Genomic DNA, 22449 nt, shown 5'->3' on the forward strand with positions numbered 1-22449 from the left:
TTCTGCAAATCCAGGAAGGCGCAGTCTGCCCATCCATCTCTTGTATTATCTCAATTAGTCTCGAGTAAAAGCAGATTAAATTTGTGGTGCACGATCTTCCACTTCTATAACCAAATTGTTTGGGGTTTATTATTTTATTTTCTTCCAAGTGTTTGGTCCATCTGTTCCTCATAAACTTTTCGCATATTTTTGCTACTGTGCTTGTGAGGGACACTGGTCTAAAGTTTGTAGGATCTTCCCTGTTTCCTCCTTTGTGTATTGGTACTATGTTTGCATCTTTCCAATCTTGCAGTACCTTTCCCTCTTTTAATGAGAAGTCTATTATCTTGTGTAGTTTATCTGTCAGTTCATTTATACACTCTTTCAATATCCAGTTTGCAATTTCATCTGGTCAGTGTGACTTTCTGACATCTAGGCTTTTTATTTGGTCTCTTATTTCCCTCTGTGTTATTTTTATTTCCTTCATCATGGGTGAACTTTCTAGTTGTTCGTCCTCTCGGGGTTGTGAGCTCTCAATTGTAAAAACAGACCTGAAATGTCTGATCATAACTTCTGCCATCTCTGTGTCGTCTATGTACTCTTTATCTCCTTCATGCAATTTTACTATATCATGCTTATCCTTTAGTTTGTCTTTTATATATTTGTAAAAGAGTTTTGGTTGATCCTTACATTTGTCTATGATATCCCTTTCATATTCTTTTTTCTTTCCTACATATGTTTACATATTCATTTCTAAGTTTTTTCTATGTTTGCCATTTAGATGTTTTCCTATCTTTTTTCCATTTTTTCCAAGCTTTATCTCTCCTGGCTTTAGCCTCACTACATCGTTTGTTGAACCAACATTTTATATAAATTTCTTTTTGTTTCTTTTTTGGTGCATATTTGTTAACTCCCTCTTTATAATTTTCTTTAAATATGTTGCATTTATCTTCCATCTTTGTTTTCTCTTTAGAGAACCTATCCCAATTTGCGTTTTAGAAAAATGTCTAGTTTTACAAAGTCTGTTTTGTTGTACATAAATCTTCCCTATGTTTTTCATTTCTATGTTGTTCTGTTCTTTTAATTCAAACTCGATTAGTATATGGTAGCTTTTTCCAATTGGTGTTTCATACTCCATTCTGTTCACAGTATCTGGTTCAGAGGTTAATATTAGGTCTAGTTTTGATGGTTCCTCATTGTTTCTATATCTAGTATTCTCCTTAACCCATTGTGTTAGGGTGTATTCGATGGTCATATCTAGTAGCATGTTGCTCCAGAGTTCATCTCCCCCTTTAACTGTCATTTCTTCCCAAATTATGTCTTTTGCATTAAAATTGCCCATGATTACTATGCTTTCACCCTCTTTCAGTAACTCATTTAACACCTTTATTGTTTCTTCCAATAATTTGGAATATTCACTATCTGGCCACGCATGGGTTTATGGTGGTACATACACTACTAAAAATTTTCTGCTTTTCATCTTTTTGTAGGCAATTTTATTCATAATTACTTCTGTATTGCAGGGATGACCCGTCATTCAGGAGGTGCTAAGATAAGAGGGAGGGTGGAGGGGTGTGGAGTGTATTCAGGGATGGAATGGGTGGGAATGATTTTATGCCTTTTTCTTTTTGGCTACCCCCCTTGTAAGGGGGAAAAAGCCTTGGTGTATGTATGTATGTATGTGCTTCTGTATTTCCCAGACCTTCAATTATCTTTGTCACATTTAAACCTTTTTTGGTCAATATCATGACACCTCCTCCTTGCTTTTCAGTTCTGTTTTTCGCCCAGTGGTTATATAGACCATGTCCCACTATGCTTGTTAATAGCAGTCCTTTCAATTTTGTCTCTACTATGCCCATGATGTCAGGTTTTTCTATTTCTAGATAGTCATTTAGTTTGTTGATTCCAGAGATCATACCATCGATGTTTGTGTATGCCACTTTTATTCTCATATCTTCTTTTCTTTTTTGGTTTAGGTTTCCATTTTTTTGATGTATTATTTTTTCAGTCTCAAATCCAGCACTCAATTTTTTTTTTTTTTTTTTTTTTCTGTCTGTTCTCTTTTCATTCCTATCACTTGCTTCAATTCTGAGCGCTTTGTCTTTCTCTTTTTCCTCATCATTCATTTCCTTTTGTATTCTTATATTTTTGAATTTCTCGCTATTTGCCAGTTTGACCGCTTTTGATAATACTTCCTCTGCCATCATTTGTGTTCTTAGTTTCATTTTTAGAGGTCTGTGGTGTTTTTCTTTTGAGTATTTGCCTATCCCGTGAATCTCGTCAATTTCTTTAACGAGATTCTGATCTTCATCCTGTATTTCTTTCAGAATTTCTTTGACTAGTTCCTTCTCCTTTTCTTTTCGGTATCTATACATATCATGCTTTTCCTGTATACCATGGACCACAATGCACTTGCCTTTGTCAACTGTGTCTCTCACCAAATTTTCCTTCTCTTTAATCACTTTTATAACTTTCTTTTGTATTTTCTTCCATCTGCTCTTTCAATATTTTTCTAAATGATATTTCTTGATTTTCCTGTTCTATCTTCCATTGATTCTTTATTTCAATGAGGTCTGTTTCTTTAATTGATTCTGCTACTTTACCAGTCACTACTTGCAACTGTTCATTTACCTCCTTTTTTAGTTTGTCATTTTTATTCTCATTTTTCAGTCTTTTGTTTTCTCTCTTAAGACTTTCTATTTCATTTTTTAAGTCACTCAATTCTTCGATAGTTTGCTCATTGTTTTTTCGTAGTGTAATCAGTTCCTTGTGAACAGCTCGGTAATCAAATTTAAAGTCTATGATTTCTTCCATTAGTTTGCTTATTTCGCAATTTCTTAGTGCATTGCTATACGTACTTTCTCTATATCAAAACTTCTTCCTATTTTGCTTGAATTCCTTTGAAAACCTGAAAAATTATTATTTTCCCACCTTGGGTTTTTCCTCAGAGTACATAAGAACGTAAGAATGAAGGAGAGTGCAAGAGACCACAAGGCCTACACCATCACCGCCTGTCATCCCCATCCATTAAGTTGTCCGATTGTTTCTTAAAACAACCGATAGTTTCAGCGCTTACTACATGGTTACTAAGTTTATTCCATTCGTCAACCACCCTATTAGTAAACCAATTCTTGCCTATTTCCTTTTTAAATCTAAATTTGTCCAGTTTAAAACCATTACTGCGAGTCCTGCCCTTTTATTTTAATATGATGACCTTGTTTGCATCACCCTTGTTAAAGCCTTTGATCCACCTGAATACCTCTATTAGATCACCCCGCACTCTGCGTCTTTCCAGAGAGTGTAAGTTAAGGTGCCTAAGCCTCTCTTCATAAGGCAAATTTCTGAGTCCATGTATCATTTTGGTCATTCTTTTCTGTACCGAGTATCCAATACACAATGGCGCCTCGGTATCACACCTCTTGGGCTCTCAACTATACTCACTTCCAGTCCTCTCTTCGTTGTTTTTTCTTCCCTATCCTTTTCCATTTTTGCCAGAAACTATACCAAAAAACTAGAACTGGAGAGAGAAGCATTCACCGGTCACAACAAGTAGCGATCTCGCATAGTAACAAATAGGTTTTCTTCGTTGCTGGTTACGAAACTGCTAGGCAGACGCGCTGTGATAGGAGAAAGTTGATATTTTGAAGCAGCAAGTTGGAAGTAAGTCTTAAAGGGGAGAGGCTGGAGTAAGTGGTTAGCTTTAGGTATTTGGGGTCACATGTGGCAGGAAAGGGAGGAGTGGAGGTGGAGTTCCTTGTTCATCACTGTCATTTTCTTAGTGCCACCCACTGCAACTACCTTTTCCTTTCTACCCTCCTTCACATTCAGCAATTCCGTAAAATACTTTGCCCATCTTCCTCACCTCTTCCATTATCATCTCTTTATCTGCACCTTTACCTTTTCTTCTCTACTTGATTTTTCTCCCCTTCCTCTTAATTTCTTTCCAAAACACCTTTTTCTTGCTTTAAAAAAAATTCACACTTGTCTCGTGTTTCACATCTGCTCTCCTTTTTGCCTCCTTCATCTTATGTTTTACTTTTTTTTCTCATGTGTTTCTCTTGTTCTATTTTGCAACCAATTTGTGAATGCTCTTTTCTTCTCAACAACCTTCTTTGCTTCATCATCCCACCACTCATTACCCTTCCTTCTATTTCCTTCCATCCTCCTTGTTCCACACACCATCTTTGCACACCTTGTGGTTCCCTCCTTGAAACACCCCCATTCATCTTTCATTCCTAGTTCTACTCTATCCTTCATTTCCTACCACACTTCTTTCAGCACCTTCTAGTAGTCCTTTTCTTTCTCATTTTGCAGTTCTACTCTATCCTTCATTTCCTACCACACTTCTTTCAGCACCTTCTAGTAGTCCTTTTCTTTCTCATTTTGCAGTTTACTCTAAGCACCTTCTTACCTTCTGTCCTTTTCCTCATTCTCCATCTATCCTCCACTCTCAACTTAACTTCCAAATTATGATCAGATATTCCCCCACTCTCTCCTCTAAGGATGTGTACATCCAAAACTCTTCCTACTCTTCTGGTTACCACTATATAGTCCATTAATACCCTATCTTCCAACCTTCCATCCACCACCCTCTCCCATGTGTACTTATGCTTGACTTTTTTCCAAAACACTGTTATCTATCATCAGTTCTCTTTCTAGACACATCTCCACCATCAACCCTCCACTACAATTTTTTCCTGGCACTCCACACTTCCCAACCATTCTATCTATTGGTTCATCTCCTACTGTAGCATTGAGATCTTCCAATACCACTACACTGATATTTCTCCCAAAGCCATCTGTGCACTCATTTAAACCTATCCAAAAACCCTCTATGTATATATATATATATATATATATATATATATATATATATATATATATATATATATATATATATATATATAAACCAATACACCATCAAGATGGTGTATTGGTCTAAGACAATACTGCGCTGATAACGTGCTCGCAGCCGGTAGTTCGTGTCCTTGGGTGTACCACATTTCAATTTCTGCATGTGCCTCCACGGTTCTTCCGACATTGATGGCTTACAATTAAAGTTCATTGTGGTTGATAGAAATGTATCTCTAGTCACTGGAACCCATTCAGTGTTGTACATATATATATATATATATATATATATATATATACAGTAGAAGCCCGATTTAACGAACTAATTCAGCCAAGGTCCAGTCTGCTAAATTGAATTTTCCGTTAAATTGGGCGAGTGAGCGTTGGTGTAACAGTGTTGCCAGAGCGGATTATAAAAATGATACTTACCTAAAAATTCCCTAGTGTACACACACACACATATACATAAATACATACATATACCAAGGCTTTTTTCCCCCTTACCAGGGGGGTAGCCAAAAAGGACAAGGCACAAAAACATTCCCACCCATTTCATCCCCGAAAACACTCCACACCCCTCCACCCTCCCTCCCATCTTAGCACACACACACATACAGTATATATATTATTGTAAGTGAATTACGTATAAGCAGCACAATCGTGAATTGCAAACGAACAGCAACGTGCAGTAATTTGTTGCAACATGTATTTACCTAGTTGTATTTTACGGGAAGGGGAGCTATGCTCGTGGTGTCCCGTCTTCATATCTCATTTTATCTAAACTATTTTTAAATTCATGTATTGTTTTTGCGCACACCACTTTCTCATCTAACTTGTTCCAACTGTCTATTACTCTGTGAGGAAAGCTGTTCTTTTTCAGATCTCTTCTATAGCTGTCTTTCTTGATTTTCTTTCCGTGCCCTCTTGTATTTCTATCATCCCATTTTATCAGATTCTCTCTATCAATAATTTCTATGCCTTTCATGATTCTGTAAATAGCTATCAAATCTCCTCTCTCTCTTCTTTGCTCGAGTGTGTATTTACCTAGTTGTATTTACCTACCGGGTAGTTGTATTTTACGGGAAGGGGAGCTATGCTTGTGGTGTCCCGTCTTCATATCTCATTTTATCTAAACTATTTTTAAATTCATGTATTGTTTTTGCACACACCACTTTCTCATCTAACTTGTTCTAACTGTCTATTACTCTGTGAGGAAAGCTGTTCTTTTTCAGATCTCTTCTATAGCTGTCTTTCTTGATTTTCTTTCCGTGCCCTCTTGTATTTCTATCATCCCATTTTATCAGATTCTCTCTATCAATAATTTCTATGCCTTTCATGATTCTGTAAATAGTTATCAAATCTCCTCTCTCTCTTCTTTGCTCTAGTGTCTGTAGCTCAAGTTTTGCTAGTCTCTCTTCATATGATAGTTTTGAGAGTGTTGGTGCCAATTTTGTAATTGCTCTTTGTATTCTTTCAAGTTTTTTTTATACATTTTTTTGTACTTGGTGACCACATCGTTGCTGGATATTCCAATCTTGGTCTTATCAGAGTGATTAGAATTTTCTTCACCATTACTTCATCCAGGTATGTAAATGCCACTTTGATTGTTCTTATTAAATTTTAAGTTTCTCCAAAAATCTTATTTATATGTTTCTCAGGTGACATATTATTCATAACAATGACTCCCAGGTCCTTCTCATTTTCTACTTGTTTTATTCCTTCTCCCAGTTTATATGATCCTGTTATTCTGTTTTTGCTTTTTCCAAATTCCATTATACTACACTTTTTAGTGTTGAACTCCATCTCCCACTTCCTACTCCATTCCCATACTTTATTTAGATCACTCTGTAGTGACTCACAATCTTCTTCCGTGTTCACTTTTTTTTAATAGTTTTGCATCATCTGCAAAGAAGCTCATATAACATTCAATTTCTTCATCCATATCATTAACATATATAGCAAACATTGTGAGAATAAACACCTTGTGAGATCGAAACCTTTATTGGTACTACGTTTCGCTTGTTACAGCTTTTTCAAGTACAGACATGACACACACTCTGAGCACATATAAGCCAACAGGGAAGGAACTGGGAGAGGTTATCAGGGAGGGGTGGGTGGTAGGTGGAGGGGGAGGAGGGGGACGGGTGGGACTTGGTGGAGACAAAGGAGGACATTTCGGACAGTTTGTAGAAGTGGACTAAGGGGGACATTTCATACATTTATTTAATGCGGGTAACAGATGTCTGTACTTGAAAAAGCTGTAACAAGCGAAACGTACCAATAAAGGTTTCGATCTCACAAGGTGTTTATTCTCACAGTCTTGTCGGCTTTTGCCATTGTGATTCATAGCAAACATTATTGGTGCCAGAACTGTTCCTTGTGGAACACCACTTATTACTTCATCCCAGTTAGAGTGTTTGTCTCTTATCACTACTCTCATTTTTCTTTCTTGCAAAAAGTCTTCCATCCATTTAAGCAGTTTGCCCTGTATTCCTCCTTCAGTTTCTAATTTCTTAAGTAACTTCTTATGTGGTACTTTGTCAAAAGCTTTTTTTAGGTCTAGAAATGCACAATCAGCCCATCCATCTCTTTCTTGTATTATATCTATTAGCCTTGAATCATCATGGCTATCCCTCTCTCTTCAGAGGATGATGGTCTGAGTGCGGTTATTTGTGCACCCGAAGGTGGCTGATGAGACCAATTCGGGCTTTGAAGGACCTTCCGCATGTTGGTCACATTGTTCCGTGCGGGAGATCTGGTTTCGGTTGGAGTTGCCTCTCCTTCCTCCTTCTTCGCCTTTCTTCCAACTCTTCACATCGGTTTTTTCGAATGTTGTTGTTCCTTCGCGAATGGTGGACCTCCAGAAGTTTCGGTCTCTTGCATTTTCTTCCCAGTTGTTGAAGTCGGATGTTACACTTTTTCATGTTGGCCTTCAACAGATCCTTGTATCTCTTCTTCTGTCCTCCTTTCTTCCGATTTCCTTCTTTCAGTTGCGAATAGAAAATCTGTTTTGGTAAACGGTCATCGGACATTCGAACAACATGCCCACTCCATCTCAGTTGACTTTTGATGATGTGAGCCTCAATGCTTGTTGCTTTGGCTGCTTTCAGGATGCTAACATTAGTTCTTAGAACTAATTAGTTCATTAGAACTAATGTCAGCGTCCTGAAAGCCTTGAATAGAAACACATTAAATTGGTGACGCATGATCGTCCTTGTCTGAATCCAAATTGCCTTGGATTTAGCACGCTGTTTTTTTCTAGATATTTTACCCATCTACTTTTGACAATTCTTTCACAAATTTTAGCTATTGTACTTGTTAGAGAGACTCGTCTATAGTTGGTAGGGTCTTCTTTATTTCCCCCTTTATATATAGGTACTATATTTGATTTTTTCCAATCTTCTGGAACTTTTCCTTCTTTCAATGAACTGTTTATTATGCTATTTATTTTGTCTGGCAGTTCATTCCTGCATTCTTTCAAAATCCAGTTTGCTATTTCATCTGGTCCATGCAATTTTCTGACATCAAGATTACTCAAGTGTTTCATTATTTCATTCTTTGTTACTTCTATTTCTTTCATAGGGGGGACTTTCTCTTCCTATTTGATCTCTTTAGGTTGTATGTTCTCCCTTGTAAACACTGATTTAAAATGCTTGTTCATGATTTCCGCGATTTCTATTTCCTCTGTGTATTCAACTCCTTGTCTTAATTTCTCCAAATCTTGTTTGTTTTTCAGTTTGTTGTTTACAAATCTGTAAAATAGTTTTGGTTGATCTTAACATTTTTCTATGACATCTTTTTCATATTTTCTCTTTTCCTCTCTGCACGTTTGTACATATTCATTTCTATAACAAGTATATATTTTCCATTTTTCAGGTCTTTTGTCTTTCTTCCATTTGGTCCAAGCTTCTCTTTTGTCTTTCTTCCATTTGGTCCAAGCTTCTCTTTTGTCTTTTAACTCCCTACAACTTTTGTTGTACCAGCACTTTACATATTCTTTTTCTTGTTTTTGTCTTGGGACATACTTTTCCACTCCTTTTTTATAATTTTTTTGTCAAAATAATCCATTTCTCTTCTACTGTTGTATCTTCTTTGTGTATTCTTTCCCATTTTTTATTTTGAAAGAATTCTCTTATTTTATCAAAATTTGTATTTTCATACATCAATCTTCCTTTTCTATATTGTTAATTTCTTTTCATGTAATTTTCCTCATTTAGTTCTAGTTCTATCAATATGTGGTCACTTTTACTTATTGGTGCCTGGTATTCTATCTTTTCCACTATTTCAGGTTCTGATGTGATTATTAGGTCTAGTCTCGATGGTTCTTCTTCATTTCTATACCTAGTGTTCTCTTGAATCCATTGTGTCATTGTGTGGTCAATAATCATCTCAAGTAGAACATTTCCCCATGAGTCTTCTCCCTTTACTGTCATCTCTTCCCAGCAGACTTCTTTGCAATTAAAGTTGCCCATCATAATTATTCTTCCATCTTCCATTATCTTGTTTAATGTTATTCTTGTGTCTTCTTCCCACGAGGCTGTTTTTGGGGGCACATAGTTTATTACAAACTTTCTGCTCTTCTTATCTCTGTCTTCTACTTCTATCATAATCATCTCTACTCTGTTCTTTCCATATGTGACACTCTTCACGTTTATATCCTTCTTAGCCAGGAACATAACTCCACCCCCTTGTTTTATCTCTCTGTTTCTAATCCAATAATTATATGCATTGTGTCCTATGCTGTTACGTGATAGTGGACCTTTTAATTTTGTCTCTACAATTCCCATTATGTCCGATTCTTTTTCTTTCAGATACTCATTTAGTTCATTCAGACCTGTTATTAATCCATCTATATTTGTGTAGAACACTCTTAACTTTCTGTTATTTCCATTGTATTTTCTGTTTCTTTTTTGTTTCTGTTATGGTCCATTTTCTCACTTTCATATTCACTACTCTCCAGTAGAATTCTTCTTTTTCTGACTCCGTTCTGTTCTCATTTTTTCTTTAGCTTCTTTCCTTTTCATTTTTTCTTCCTCTCTTTCCTCTTTATTCATTTCTCTTTTTATCCATACCTTTTTATATTGTTCACTTACTGCTAGTTTCCCTGTTTTTGCTAAGATATTCTCTGCTGTTGTTTATGACCTGAATTTAATCTTAATTGGTCTGGTCTTATCTGTACTATATTTTCCGAGCCTAAACATCTCTTCAATTGTTTCATGATTTCAGGTTCATCTTCCTTAACTAATTCTAGTAAACTGTTTACTTTTTCTTTTTCCTCTTTAATTCTTGTGGTTCTATTTTGTTTAAATTTCTCTTCCATTCCTAATATAATTATACATTTCTTTTTGTCTGCTAAGCCTCTTACTATATTCTCTTTCTGTCTCATCACTTTGATAACTGAGTCTTCAGTTTGTTCTTTCATTTGTCGCTTAATTATGTCAGTAAATGCAACTTTACTGTTTTCTTGGATTTTTTTTCCAGCCCTGTGCTTCCTTTGCTATGGCCTCTTTATTGTCTTTATTATTCCTCTTTAATTCCTCATTCTCTTCTTTAAGTTCTTTTAACTGTCTTTTTAATTCTTCTATTTCTTTGGTTAAGTTTTTGTTCCCCTTCTCTAGTTCTTCCAATCTTTCAACTCTTTGTGCAATTTTGGCTATGTTACCGAACCTGTTTTCCCAATGCTCGGTCATCTTATCAAATTTCTCCTCTAGTCTTGCCAATTGGGGGAGGTTGGTATCCCCTCCACCCTCTTTAAATCCCTGGAAACTATTATCATCACCTTCCACTGTGCTGCTCTTATCTATACTTCTAATCTTTACATTTTTGTTGATCCCGTCATCACCAAAGTCAATGTTATCGGTCCGCCTTTTGTTTACAAGACGCCTGGCCTCCTGGACCATGTCCCCCTCTTCCTCATTTCCTTCCATTTCCCTCAATAATCCCTCCCTTTCTCCTTCCCTATCACCCCCCCCTACACCACGAGCTCTCCCCTTCCCTATGAATACAATGAGGCACTTCCTGGACATTGAGATCCACGTAGATTTTCCTTTTTCTTCGGAACTCTAATTCTCGCCGTCCATTCGACGAAAGGGTGTGTGTGTGTCATGTAACAATGATATGAGCTGTCTGTGAATTTCGCAGAATATTAGTCATAGCTTCGTGTTTGCTTCGATGTACATAATTCTAGCGATTAATAGGACTGGGCAGTTGGTATTTTGGATAGTGAGCATTATTGTTGTGTTGCAGAAAATGTAGTTCGTTGTTATAGAAGTGTTTTTCGTGGTGATTACTCTCGCGTACTGATTTTGAATTTTCCCATCAACTTACTGTTTCATTATTTTGTTTTCCTGTTATACTGTCTATTTCTACTTGAATATATTTCTGCTACAGTTATACTTTATGCATATACTGAATAATATATTATTGTATATATATTATAGTACGTATATATATATATATATATATATATACAGTATATATATATATATACAGTATTTATATACCTCCAAAGTACTGAATTATACATTTTTCCTTGACTCCACCACCACAATCTGGTAATATTTGGTAACATCGGACTCTGAGACACGCATGTGGCCAGTTGACGGAAAATGCTCAACTTAGCTTACTGTTCCCGCTAAATTGAGCTATTTCCGTAGACGCGCATCTGGCCAGCTAGCGGAAAATGGTCGACTTAGCGGATCATTTCCGCTAAGTCGACCATTTTCGTTATTGCTATTTGCAGTTAGCTAATTTGAGCTTCCGCTAAATTGAGATTCGTTAAATCGGGCTTCTACTGTATATATATATATGCACCAAGATATTTCTGCCAGATTGAGCCTTATGTGTTGGTCAGGTCAATTGGGGTAAGGTCATCCCCCCTCCTCACATTGTATTGTCTCCCCCCTTCCCCCCCTATGGTTGCCACCTGATACTTACATTTAAACCCATCTCTGTATGTCTGTCATTTAGTCTGAAGATGTAATATACGAAAGTACTTACTGTCTACAAGTTTCCCTTCTGTGGTTATTTTACATATATATATATATATATGTATATATATATATGTATATGTATGTGTGGATTTAGGACGGGTAAAGGTTGTGTAGATCAGATCTTTGTGGTAAGACAAATATGTGAGAAAGCTATAGGAAAGGGGAAGGATGATTTTTGGGCTTTTATGGATCTGGAAAAGGCTTACGATAGGGTAGACAGAAAGGCACTGTGGGAGGTTATGCAGATATATGGGATAGGAGGAAAGCTTCTAGGAGCTGTCAAGAGTTTTTATGAGAGTAGGAGAGATTGTGTCAGGATTAGAATTGGAGAGAGTGAGTGGTTCGAGGTAAAGGTGGGACTTCGTCAAGGATGCATTATGTCGCCCTAGCTGTTCAACTTATACATGGATGGGGTAGTGTGAGAGGTAAATGCAAGGGTAGTGGGTCAGGGATTGGAGATGGTTAAAGAAAATGGAGAAAAGTGGGAGGTGAGCCAGCTGTTGTTTGCTGATGACACTCTGCTTGTGGCAGGATCGGAGGAGGGACTGAGGAAGTTGGTGACAGAGTTTGGGAGAGTATGTGATAGAAGAAAGCTAAAGATAAATGTGGGTAAAAGTAAGGTGATGAGATGTACAAGGGGTGAAAGTGGCAGTAATCTGGAAGTGAGCATTAAGGGAAAGCAACAGGAGGAAGTGGATAGTTTTAGATACTTGGGTGCAAATGTGGCAGGAAAAGGTGGAGTGAAGGTGGAGGTAGAATGTAGATTGAGAGAAGCGAGTAAATGCCTTGGTGGATTGAAGAGTGTAATGAGGAATAGACATTTGGGAATGGATGCTAAGAGGAGACTGTATGAAGGAGTGATTGTGCCAACAGCATTGTATGGGGCAGAAACATGGAACATAAGAGAGGAAGAGAGAAGGAGTTTGAATGTGTTTGAGATGAGGTGTCTGAGAAGTATGATGGGGGTTACTAGGCTAGATAGAGTGAGAAATGAGGAGGTGAGGAGAAGAACGGGGGTGGAAAGGGAGCTGGGAGATAGGGTTGATGAAAGAGTATTAGGATGGTTTGGACACATGGAAAGAATGAGTGAAGAAAGATTAGTAAAAGAGGTATGGAAGGCAGATGTGGAGGGAGTGAACATGAGGGGACATCCTAGGATGAGGTGGATGGATGGGGTGAAGGGGGCTTTGGGGAAGAGGGGAATGTCTGTTGAGGAAGGACGGGAGAGGACAGAAGACAGGGGTGAATGGAGAATGGTTGTATATGGATGATGTTGTGATGCATGAGGTGGAATGGGTGAGGTAGTATGGGGGGTGAGGTAGTATGTGTGAGCAAAATTTGACGCAGCCCGAAGGGATTTCTACCCGTCTTCTCCTTTTATGCATGGGGGGACGGAGAGGGGGGGTCACCGATTTAATGAAGCGGCCTTGCTGTGGATGTGCTGTGTCTTGTGACACTGCTTCTGACCCAGGGCAGTGGACAAGGTGCAGGGATGACCCGTCATCCAAGAGGTGCTAAGATAAGAGGGAGGGTGGAGGGGTGTGGAGTGTATTCAGGGATGGAATGGGTGGGAATGATTTTATGCCTTTTCCTTTTTGGCTACCTCCCTTGTAAGGGGGAAAAAGCCTTGGTATATGTATGTATGTATGTAGTAGAGATTGTGTTGTGATTAGAAATGGAGAGAGTGAGTGGTTTGAGGTAAAGGTGGGACTTCGTCAGGGATGTGTTATGTCACCTTGGCTGTTCAAATTTATACATGGATGCAGTGGTGTGAGAGATGAATGCAAAGGTAGTGGGTCAGGGATTGGAGATGGTTAAAGAAAATGGAGAAAAGTGGGAGATAAGCCAGTTGTTTGCTGATGACACTGCACTTGTAGCAGGATCAGAGGAGGGATTGAGGAAGTTAGTGACAGAGTTTGGGAAGGTGTGCAAAAGAAGGAAGTTGAAGATAAATGTGGGTAAAAGTAAGGTGATGAGATGTACAAGGGGAGAAAATGGCAGCAGACTGGAAGTGAGTATTAAGGGAGACTGGAGGAAGTGGATAGTTTTAGATACTTGTGTGCGAATGTGGCAGGAAAGGGAGGAGTGGGGGTGGAGGTAGAGTGTAGATTGAAAGAAGCAAGTAAATGCCTTGGGGTTTAAAAAGTGTAATGAGAAATAGACATTTGGGAATGGATGCTAAGAGGAGATTGTATGAAGGAGTGATTGTGCTGACAGCACTGTACGGGGCAGAAACATAGAACATAAGAGAGGAAAAAAGGAGTGAATATGTTTGAGATGAAATGCCTGAGAAGTATGATAGGGGCTGGATAGAGTGAGGAATGAGGAGATGAAGAGGAGAACAGGGGTAGAAAGGGATTTGGTAGATAGGGTTGATGAAAAAGTATTGGGATGTTTTGGACACATGGAAAGAATGAGCGAAGAAAGATTAGTAAAAGAAGTGTGGAAGGCAGAGGTGGAAGGAGTAAACATGAGGGGTCGACCTAGGATGAGATGGATGGGTTAAAAGGGGCTTTGGGAAAGAGGGGAATGTCTGTTGAGGAAGGATGGGAGAGGACAGAAGATAGGGATGAATGGAGAATGGTTGTGTATGGATGATACTGTGGTGTGTGAGGGGGAGTGGGTGGGGGATGGGGGGTGAGGGAGTATGTATGAGAAATAAATTGACGCAGCCCAAAGGGATTTCTCCCCGTCTTCTCCTTTTCTACGTGAGAGGACAGAAAGGGGGGTCACCGAATTAATGAAGTGGCCTTACTGTGGTTGGGCTGTGTCTTGTGACACTGCTTTTGATGCAGGGCACTGGACAAGGTGGAGGGATGACCCATCATCCAGGAGGTGCCAAGAAAAAAGGGAGAGAAGAGGGTAGAGGAGTATGTAGGGAATGGAATGGGTGAGAGTGGTTTTTATGCCTTTGTTTTTTGGCTACCTCCTTTGTAAGGGGGAAGAAAGCCTTTGGTATATGTATGTATGCATGTGCACTTGATGTTAGATATGGAAGAATAAACATATTTCCATGTGAAATTTAAAGTTGCACTCTATTTCATACATGACAGATAGAGGAAACAGCTGGCTCAGCCTCCCTAGATAAGCCAGTATCCCACTACAAGTCCCAGGTTGCATTTTCACTCTTAACAGAGCTGGTGGGTCTTCCAAAGAATGCCATGCCATATGAAATTGGTAGATCCTTACGGTAAGTGTACCGGCATGAGGACTTATGATTTCTGTTGATATTAAGTATGCTTTTGTCATCAGATTTTGACTTGTTTCATCATGTTTTTTTGCTATTTGATATTGTAAAATCACGAAGAAAACTTTTTCTTCAGTCCAGTAGTTATAAATGCACATTTGTAACAAGTTTACTTATTATTAATTAATGATTATTAGGAGACAGAAATATATATTTTAGAAATAAGGCACCTGGTCTGGATGGATGCCATGCAGAATGTCTAAAAAAAAGGAGGTACAGTGATGGTGGACTGGCTGGTGAGGTTATTTAATGTTTGCTGGAGAGAGGGTAGAGTGCTAGAGGACTGGAGGAGTGCCTGTATAGTTCCACTTTACAAGGGAAAAGGGGACAAGTGTGAGTGTAGTAGTTTCAGAGGGATTAGCTTGTTATCCACTTCACTACGGGACTTAAATCTTGTGGGCAGCAGCCAATGCCAGCCGTACGACGTGTCGTAATAATACTCGCATCATAAAATATAGTCACGGCTTATATCGATTGTTCTTTCTTTCACCCGTGAATTTTGAAAACCACAGAGAATGGGATTAAGAGCAGATTAGGGAGAATGTAAAAACACAGGGGCGACTACAATAAATATAAACAAGACGCCAATATGGCAGCGTCGCGAATCCACTTGCTCCTCATGACGCCTACGTGTGCGGCACCGTATGGAAGGGGTTAAGTGTAGTTGGGAAGGGTTATGGGAGGATCTTGATTGAGAGGATTAGGAGAGGAAGAGAGGGAGTAATTGGTGAGGAACTGTGTGGATTTAGGATAGGTAGAGGTTGTGTAGATCAGATCTTTGTGACAGATATGTGAGAAAGCTATAGGAAAGGGGAAGGATGTTTTTTGGGGGTTTTATGGATCTGGAAAAGGCTTACAACAGGGTAGACAGGAAAGCACTGTGTAAGATTTTGCAGATATATGGGATAGGAGGAAAGCTTCTAGGAGCTGTCAAGAGTTTTTATGAGAGTAGTAGAGCATGTGTTAGGATTAGAAATGGAGAGAGTGAGTGGTTCGAGGTAAAGGTGGGACTTCATCAGGGATGCATTATGTCGCCCTGGCTATTCAACTTGTACATGGATGGGGTGGTGTGAGAGATAAATGCAAGGGTAGTGGGTCAGGGATTGGAGATGGTTAAAGAAAATGGAGAAAAGTGGGAGGTGAGCCAGCTGTTGTTTGCGGACAACACTGCGCTTGTGGCAGGATCGGAGGAGGGACTGAGGAAGTTGGTGACAGATTATGGGAGTGTGTGTGAAAGAAGAAAGCTGAAGATAAATGTGGGTAAAAGTAAGGTGATGAGATGTACAAGGGGTGAAAGTGGCAGCAGACTGGAAGTGAGGATTAAGAGAGAGTGACTGGAGGAAGTGGATATTTTTAGATACTTGGGTGCAAATGTGGCAGGAAAAGGTGGAGTGAAGGTGGAAATAGAATGTAGATTGAGAGAAGCGAGTAAATGCCTTGTTGGATTAAAAAGTGTAATGAGGAATAGACATTTGGGAATGGATGCTAAGAGGAGACTATATGAAGGAGTGATAGTGCCAACAGCACTGTATTGGGCAGAAACATGGAACATAAAAGAGGAAGAGAGAAGGAGTTTGTGTTTGAGATGAGGTGTCTGAGAAGTATGATGGGGGTTACTAGGCTAGATAGAGTGAAAAATGAGGAGGTGAGGAGGAGAACAGGGGTGGAAAGGGAGTTGGGAGATAGGGTTGATGAAAGAGTATTGGGATGGTTTGGACACATGGAAAGAATGAGTGAAGAAATACTAGTAAAAGAGGTATGGAAGGCAGATGTGGAGGGAGTGAACATGAGGGGATGTTCTAGGATGAGATGGATGGATGGGGTGAAGGGGGCTTTGGGGAAGAGGGGAATGTCTGTTGAGGAAGGATGGGAGAAGACAGAAGACAGGGGTGAATGGAGAATGGTTGTATATGGATCATGCCGTGATTCATGAGGTGGAATGTGCAGGGGGATGGGGGGTGAGGTAGTATGTGTGAGCAAAATTTGACACAGCCCGAAGGGATTTCTCCCCGTCTTCTCCTTTTATGCATGGGGGGACGGAGAAGGGGGGTCGCCAGTTTAATGAAGCAGCCTTGCTGTGGATGTGCTGTGACTTGTGACACTGCCTCTGACCCAGGGCAGTGGACAAGGTGCAGGGATGACCCGTCATCCAGGAGGTGCTAAGAGGGAGGTTGGAGGGGTGTGGAGTGTATTTAGGGATGGAATGGGTGAGAATGATTTTATGCCTTTTTCTATTTGGCTACCTCCCTTGAAAGGGGGGAAAAAGCCTTGGTATATGTATATGTATGTATGTAGAAAAAAGCTTCCATTATACTTTTGTAATAGTTGTAATACCGGGTACATTTTGCCCTGTATTGGGGTTTTGATAGCATAATTATATACAGTCAGTACTTCTGTGAATCCTTGGGTATCCTTATGAACTAGAACCATACATCATTCATCTTGATACAGAAAACATTACTCATAGAGGAATGATGAGTTTTTTTCCACTATTGCTACCCCTCACTTGTTACCTCTTTGAATCTCTTGTTTACCACTCCGTAGCCTTTTCATTTTCTAAGCCACTCCTCTTCCTTTTCCTCTGTTCCTGTGGCAGTGAAGGATATGCTACCACTGTGTTCCTATGCATATTGTGCAAGGTGACTAAATTGGATAGTTTTCCCTAGTAAAATCAGGCCAAAGGATTATCTTGGAGGAAGACTAACTAGAATTTTAATACAGTGGCCTCTTGAGTTAAGTGAGGGATACATATTTGAATAGGTTTTATAACCTAAAATTGTATATTTCAAACATATGATTCCTATGAGAAACAATGTTAATTTGTTTACATTCTTGGACTCCTATTTTTCTGATATGCTACCATGATAATTAAGCATGCATGGGTTACATATACCAAGAGGCCCTTTCTCCCTTATAAGGGAGTAGCCCAACCAGGGTGGCTCAACCCATTCTTTATCCATCCAATACTCATTATGCATGGGTTGGTTGAGTAAATGATATAAACATATTACTTGTTTTATATATGCTACATACACTCTGTGCAGATGAAATACAAATACAGTTACTCCCAGTCCTCCTTACACTTGTAACCTTTCTTGCATTCTCAGCTCTCCTTTCAATCCCAACCCCCTCCCATGCCCAGCCTTTCTCATTCTTGTCATGCAGACTCTGCCTTTTTCTGTGCATTAACACAGCATTGACAATGCAGGCTGTGCTTTCTCCACAATCGTAGCATACCAACACTTCCATCTTTTGGTGGATGCTCAGATGACATGGTGACGAAAATCTTGGCAAATGGCTTGAATAAAAAGACAGGAGAGTTGCTGGGAAGGTTCTGCATACAGCATGGGTTCACTTGAGAATAGTGCACTTTTTCTGTAAGTGGTGTGGGTTTGGATGTTTGTAAACTGACCAGGATGGATGTGATTTCCCTTTCAGTATACATATCCAACATCATTTCTATACTATTATTTCATCCTGCCTCCCCATACCTTCCAACTACTCCCTCTCATTTTCTCTAGCATTAACCTCTTCAATACGATGACACCTTATGTAGGTGTCATGAGGTGCAAGTGACCCCTGAATTCTGTGAACTGGTTTGATCACGTTTTCTGTGTTTATTATTACTCAGAGTGAAAGGGAACAAGTAATACATCAGTGACTTTATATTTTATAACACAAGTAGTGTGATGCATCGTACATTAAGCATCTGATGTTGTGCACATCAGAATTTCACTCGTATTGAAGAGGTTAAGATCCCCCAACACCACTACATTGACATTTCTCGTAAAACTCCCCACACACTCGTATAAATCATTCCAAAATACATCTCTTACCTGTTTACCTTTCTCACTACCTCATTAAGGAAAGCAGTCTCCACTGCCTCTCCATGACTGAAGCTGAACTCCCTTGGTTACTTCTAGTGTGTATGCCCCTTTTGTATACTTCCATGTTTTCTATATTTCTATACACTTCCCTCCCTGAAGATGACTTATGTGGTTGAAAGACATTTTGGAAATAAACATTTAAATGTTACTTTAATTTCTGTTAAACACCTTCACACCTTCACAGAAAGATAATGTTCAAAAGCTAAGAAAGCTTCAGTATAAACTCAACAATGCTTCCATTATTATTGAGTTCCCCTGTCTTCATGTATTCAACATAGCCTACATGAGTTCAAATCTAAATATGATAATTGGAAATCAAAGATATAGATTAAGTTGGAATTGTACATAAATTTGAGTCTAGGTATGTTAGAAATTTGAGAATAGGAGACAGGACCCAATGAGTGTTGCTCCTGTCCTGTATACTACAAGTAGGCAATTACACATGCACACACACAAACACACTCATTTCATGCAGCATGATGGATCATGTTAATTATATTCCATAATAGTTCTTTTGGTGTTATTGTTAATTTGATTACTGTGAAATGTATTTGACCTTTATTGTATGTACCCTTTGAAAACTATTATTAATCTTAACTAACATCTTTCTCATGATGATGGCCCTTTATCAGAGTAGAACCTTTTGATGTTCAGACAAAATTATTTCATGGCCATTACTGCATCAGAGGAGTTGGTTTGTTACAGTTGAGTCCATCTGAATTTTTCATTCATCAGACATCCCTAGGTCTTGAAGCATTCAGATGATGGTGACTCTACTTACTATATGACAGTGACACCACCTCAGCTGAATCAAAGTCATCTTGACTAAGCCAAAACAAAAGGAAGGACATCCCCATATTGAAGGGGTGAATTGTCAAAATTTTAATACAATCTAATGGAAAATAAATTATTTCTAGCCTGACCAGTCGTGGACTGTACCTGCCAGTCATCTATGTGGATGAAATGAGCTCAAGAATAAGGGATCTTGTTAAAGTTGAAGCTTCATCTGTTAAGGTCAACTTCACCCTGAAATATGAAACAATTTCATATGGAAAGTACAGGTATGTATGATATCTAGGAAATAGGTAATGGCTAAATGAAGTGGTATTAGGGGACTAGGGATACCCCTTTATATTTCTCTTCCACAGAGTCTGCTAATGCTTCTGTGGCTTAGTCACCCTCATTACAATTTGAAAATGGTCATTGGTATGTACAAGCAGTGACATTGTTTGTGTGGATAGTATTTTCCATCTACAGCAGTGGTTCCCAACCAGTGTGCTGCGGCACCAAAGGGTGCCGTGAGATCAACTGAGGGTGCCACCAACATTCAGGGCAAAAATAATTTTTGTTTTACCGACTCTCTCTGTCATCCATTTTTGTTTATTAAAGCAGCATCAGTGTGAAGATAAGCATTTTCATATTATCCAGGGACAAAATTTTGTTACACTGATGTTGAATCAACAAAATACTGACAAACTAGAATTTAGATTTTCTAATAAGGGTGCCGGGGACTTCTGAAAGGCTTGCCAAGGGTGCCAGGGACTTCTGAAAGGCTTGCCAAGGGTGCCAGGGACTTCTGAAAGGCTTGCCAAGGGTGCCTCAAGCCAGAAAAGGTTAGGAACCACTGATCTACAGCCTAGCTTTTGCCTCCTTCAGTTACAACAGGCTATATAGAAATTAAATAGTATACTTCATTGCCACTCTGAAAGTCACCCAGAAAACTCATATTTTAAGGCCAAATGCACAGAAATTACTTCCATTATTTGTTTATTTTGAATAAACTTAAAAAACTTTTTAAAATAATAGCATTAGTAACATAAGAAAAAATTACCAGTGTAGTGGGTTTGTGAGTTGTTGTTCCCTAGACTCTCTGTCCAAGCAGTCCCGTCTCCCCAAGGAATGCCACAGCCGAAACTGGGTTTTCCCACAAATCCTTTATAGAGTGATGTTGTGTTGTTTGCGTGCATGATTGTACACTCACTATCCGAGTTACGACCTAGATCGGTTCCGACCAACCGGTCGTAAGTCGAAACGGTCGTAACTCGGACCGTATACATTCGAGGTGTATACTCAAGGACATATGATGCAGAGCGTAAATCCAGCTCAAATGTTTTGTTTGTGGCCTCATTGTAGAACATTCTCAGTGTATGCAAAATATCCAATACTCTTTGATTGTTGTACTAAATAATAAATTAATAATAATAAATTAATAGGATAGGGTAAAGAAAGAAAATATATTACACAGGATTCTTATTAGAGACTGAAAGTACAAATTAACACAAAGATACAAAATATAAAAAATAGAAAATATGCAGGTAAAAAACAAAGAAATTAAAATCCACTTTTTGGTTGCACGTCATCTACACTTTCTTCGTGCGTACGGTCGAGGGAAAGATCAGGCAGTAGGTCTGGCGAGGCACCATGGGGGATCCGTTGGTATCTGCTGGTCGAGGCATAATTAATAAAAAGAGGAAGTAATAAAGGCTTAATAACATTTAAAATAATTCCCTCAAATGTACATGAAAACAATTACAAGATTCGCCTCTATGCACTGGGCTCAATCATCGCCTCCCATGCGAAAACGTTCGGTCTCTCTTCGCAAGAAAAGAAGGATAATCATAGCATAACGTTATTTCATCAAATAAATATTTTATACATGGAATAGTACAGTGAGATATATTGTCTTATTGAATATAAGATATTATACTTCAGAACTCCAGGAATATCATAGACTTGGGTTAAAGCTATTTGTATCCATGTTCGTACACTACAGCTTTCGACTTTCGACCAATAGAGAACTCGAACCAGAATGAAAAGTACGAATGCAGGACTACTGTAAACTGACTCTCTGTCTTGGCTTTCGGGGAAGCGTGTATCACCGATCTGGCAAAACTGCCCTTTCTGACCATTCCCACCTGCCCTGATTATCGGTGGGAACTGGGAATCGAAATACGGTATAATATAAATTCCAGTAAAATTATGGTATATGGTAGACATCATATGGTAGATGGTAGACACACACTAAATTATGGTAGAAATACCATAATTATGGCAGACAGCGCAACCTTGGTGAGATGCTGTGCTGTGCTGCCGTAACTGTCGTACGGGATGCTGGACGCCACGTGCAAACGTACAGTAAACCAGTAAACTCATAATATGTGCATGTAGGCATCTGCTGAATGAGGTCGTAAGTACGGGTGGACGTAAGTCGCACAGGTCGTAACTCGGATAGTGAGTGTATATAATGCAGTCTTCCATTATGTGTTGTATGGTATGGGGTGAAGTGTTACATCCTGGGCAGCTGTTCACAGTGCGGTCATCCAGCCTCTTCTGGTAGCTTAGAAGTGCCAAATGGGCCAAACGGCGGCAACCAGCCCTGGCCACCGGCTCTATGCAGGTGGCACCGATCCCCAAGAGGAGCTACAACTGCCTTGGGGATTACCACAATCCTTTTTCTCAACATGGGTTTGTGAGTTGTTTGCATGCTTTGTTC

The 22449-nt window shown here is 39.1% G+C and overlaps 1 protein-coding gene across 5 annotated transcripts in view; it reads left to right on the forward strand.

The window, feature by feature from the left end:
- Nucleotides 1-22449, forward strand: part of LOC143041005 (lipid scramblase CLPTM1L) — a 138888-nt gene that overhangs the window by 73756 nt on the left and 42683 nt on the right. For all 5 annotated transcript variants that reach the window (XM_076212537.1, XM_076212538.1, XM_076212539.1 and 2 more), the window contains 2 exons: nucleotides 14876-15012; nucleotides 19874-20017. In XM_076212537.1, the coding sequence (XP_076068652.1) occupies nucleotides 14876-15012; nucleotides 19874-20017 (281 nt within the window). The remainder of the gene's footprint in view (nucleotides 1-14875; nucleotides 15013-19873; nucleotides 20018-22449) is intronic.

This window comes from Oratosquilla oratoria, chromosome 30 (genome assembly GCF_046742065.1).
Source record: "Oratosquilla oratoria isolate Oo_2021 chromosome 30, ASM4674206v1, whole genome shotgun sequence".
NCBI classification, from domain to species: Eukaryota; Metazoa; Arthropoda; class Malacostraca; order Stomatopoda; family Squillidae; genus Oratosquilla; species Oratosquilla oratoria.